Source organism: Misgurnus anguillicaudatus, chromosome 18 (assembly GCF_027580225.2).
Source record: "Misgurnus anguillicaudatus chromosome 18, ASM2758022v2, whole genome shotgun sequence".
In the NCBI taxonomy this organism is placed as follows: Eukaryota; Metazoa; Chordata; class Actinopteri; order Cypriniformes; family Cobitidae; genus Misgurnus; species Misgurnus anguillicaudatus.
The window spans coordinates 35,832,352-35,835,611 of NC_073354.2; the positions used below are offsets into that span (position 1 = coordinate 35,832,352).

General features: G+C 38.8%; 1 protein-coding gene across 1 annotated transcript; it reads left to right on the plus strand.

Annotated features, from left to right (window-relative positions):
• The first annotated feature begins 1,106 nt into the window (after positions 1-1,106).
• Positions 1,107-2,316, plus strand: LOC129429931 (trace amine-associated receptor 13c-like). Its single transcript, XM_055186933.2, has one exon. It carries the CDS (start codon positions 1,145-1,147, stop codon positions 2,168-2,170), a length of 1,026 nt encoding a protein of 341 aa, XP_055042908.2. The 5' UTR covers positions 1,107-1,144; the 3' UTR covers positions 2,171-2,316.
• The last annotated feature ends 944 nt before the right edge of the window (positions 2,317-3,260 follow it).

The following is a 3,260-nucleotide window of genomic DNA, read 5'->3' on the forward strand; positions in this document are numbered from 1 at the left end:
TACATCCATACACAAGACGAGAGAGAGACAAGTATAGCGATCGATCAGCATATCAGGCGAGCACAACTCAGCACTTCAATACACACCAACAACGAACCCTTCGGGGTGCTCCTTTTATAAGATCCACGGCTCACCTTCCTTTCGCCTCCTGTGGCTCTGTCCTCTTTCCGCTCGCTTCAGCGATCCCCGGATCAACAGAGCCTTCGGGCTCTTCAAAAGGTGCGTGTCTTTGTTATGCCTTTGGCAAAGGAGCTCCCCCGTGTCAATCGCCTCTCGTGTCCATCGTTGTTTTCTTTGTGTTCCCACAGAGCTATTTAAATGCTTCATCTTCCCGCAACCTCCAATCACACTTCGTTTCTCTAATTCGTTGCACCTGTAGCGAATTTGGCTCGTTTGTTGCTATGGAGAGCCAGGAAGTAAACCGGTGCATTAAAAAAAATCTGTCCGGGCGGAACCTCTCCTCTCCATTTTCGGTTCCGCCCTAAGTCACCCGGTGACAAATCATTTAAATAAATCTCCTTCCATAAATTTTGGGTCTGAAAGAGAAAACTCCTGCAAATGCATATGCAATAAGATCAGTCGCAAAAATAACTAAACCACACCTTTTCAGCGCTAATCCACTGCACGTCTTTAGTAAATCCTGACCGTCGTTATTTAACGCCAAAATTATGGTTTGCCCTGGCGCAAGCTGTTAGTAAATCTGGCCCTTAAGCTGGTCGTCCAGCCTGACCAACTAAGACCAGCTTGACCAGTGGCCAAAACCACTCTAAAACCAGCCTACTACACCAGATTGGGAGACCAGCTAAAACCAGCTTAGGCTGTTCTTGTCAATAGAGTAATTTTCATTTTGGGGTGAACTGTCCATTAAAATATGCAAAGATGTTTGGCACATTTGATGTTTTCACCTAAAGCGTCAAGATAAAGCATTATTAAAATAATCTAAACAATGATGCGATTTCAGTCTGCATGTTTTTAATTTTTAATGAGGGCTTGACTGCTATTTGCTGCTTTGCCATGTGGGGAGGGTCAGAAAAGACAATGCAAAGTATTTAAGAGCCTGTTCATTCATTCACAGTTAACACTGTTGTTAGATTTCATAGACTCTTGATTTAACAGCAGAGAAAAAGACAACACAACAAGCTGGATGGATTTATCCCTGCAAGAATATGACTCCTCACAGTTTTGTTATCCTTCAGTGAATAACTCTTGTGTTAAAGGCACAGACAGTGTAATCAGACAGACCGTGTTGTATTTTATACTGGTGTCAGCGATGGTTGTCACCATTCTAGGAAATTTGGTGGTCATCATCTCCATCGCTCACTTCAAACAGCTCCAAACACCCACCAACATACTGGTGATGTCTCTGGCTCTGGCAGATCTGCAGCTTGGAGTGATGGTGATGCCGTTGAGTGTCATTCGCTCTGTGAACGGCTGCTGGTACTACGGAGATTCTGTCTGTCTGCTTCACTCCTGTTTTGACCTGTTTCTCACATCTGTGTCTATTCTTCATCTTGTTTGTATTGCTATAGACAGATATCAAGCTGTGTGTCATCCACTGCACTACCATAGACGAGTGACCGTACCTGTTGCATGGGTCATGGTGGTGTTCAGCTGGAGTGTAATTGCTTTTTATTCCTACGGTCTACTGTATTCAAAAGCTAATGTAGAAGGACTGGATACATTTCTTGCATCTGTATACTGTATGGGAGGATGTAGTCTTTATTTCAATGTTTTGTGGACAGCTTTAGACACATTAATAACTTTTTTCTTACCCTGTTCTGTCATGATCGGACTGTATGTGAGGATTTTTATTGTTGCACAAAAGCATTTAAAAGAAATCAGTGAATCACACCAGCAGGAACACGAGAGCAGGTTTAAGAGCTCACGACGATCTGAAAGTAAAGCAGCAAAAACTCTCGGTGTGGTCGTGGGAGCTTTTATTATTTGCTGGCTGCCATTTTTTGTTAATTTTTTTATTGATCCCTACATTCACTTTTCTACTCCACCTGCTCTCTTTGAAATATTTCTCTGGCTTGGTTACTTGAATTCAACTCTAAACCCCATCATATACGGACTTTTCTATCCATGGTTTAGAAAAACGCTTTATCTTATTGTAACACTGCGAATATTTGAACCTAACTCCTCTGATATCTGTGTCTTCAATGTTTAATTTAATTTTAATTTGATTTCATTGTACAGCACTTTGGCTTTTAAACAAATTGAACAGATTATCTTACAGTTGTTTCCTTATTCCTTAATAATTTTTTATAAAACAAAATGTACAAATTACACATTAACAAAAACTGTAAAACTGTAATCCTGCAATGCATTTTCAGCATCTGTGAAAACCCATTTTTGTGATTTAATATTTTAATGTAATAAAAAGTACAGTCTGTGAAAATATAACCTTGATATATTTAATATTGACTGAGTAAGGTCATGTTAAAGATTGAAATTTCTGAAACTTTTATGCTCCTCATCTCATCATTAGATTATGAGACTTTAACCTGCGTCTATTTCACAGGTGGGGTCACATGTTTCCACACACAATGTAATATTGCATACAGCGAACAGTGTATTTTTCTACATTTAGTTTCTACAGATTACTGAAAATGTTGTGCTCTTGTAACTGTACAGATTCAGATTGTATTTTGTGATCTTTGGCCTAAAGTTATTATTTAAACAATCCACAAAACAGTTTAAAGATAAAAAGCATTGTCAGTCCAGCAAGTGATGTATATCACAAGTCTGGGTTACAAGACTTGGACAAAATAAACAAATGCTGCGCTTTTCAGTTGATTGTGTTCATCAATTTAACTTAACTTGCAATTGGTTTTGAAGCAAAGACACAGGCTTAATTAATCTTAACATTAATGTCACCATACAATAAAAACTGCCTATATGTAATGTATTTGGATACTACCTGCTTGTTAAGTCGTGATGAAAGGAGTACCATTTCCAGGTCCAAGCCTCCACTCGCTTCATATGAAACTACCATCTCAACAATCACACATTTAAGCTATATTTTTCATAAACTGGTAGTGAAGCTCATGAAGTCCCAGATAACAATTATTTAACAATTCATAAAAGATGAATTACTTTCTGGCATTTTAGGTAAGGATCGCAGGTAGTTTTGCACTGCACTGTGAGTGATATTAGTATAGTTTTGGCTTGTTTACATGTATTTGATTGAATATGCTGAAGAACTTAACTAAAACATCTGAACTGGCATGCTCGACCTGATTTTGCCAAGTAAGAGA

What these genes read in the sequence shown, in the direction of transcription:
- LOC129429931 (XM_055186933.2), top strand. Translation starts at nt 1,145, where the DNA reads ATGGATTTATCCCTGCAAGAATATGACTCCTCACAGTTTTGTTATCCT.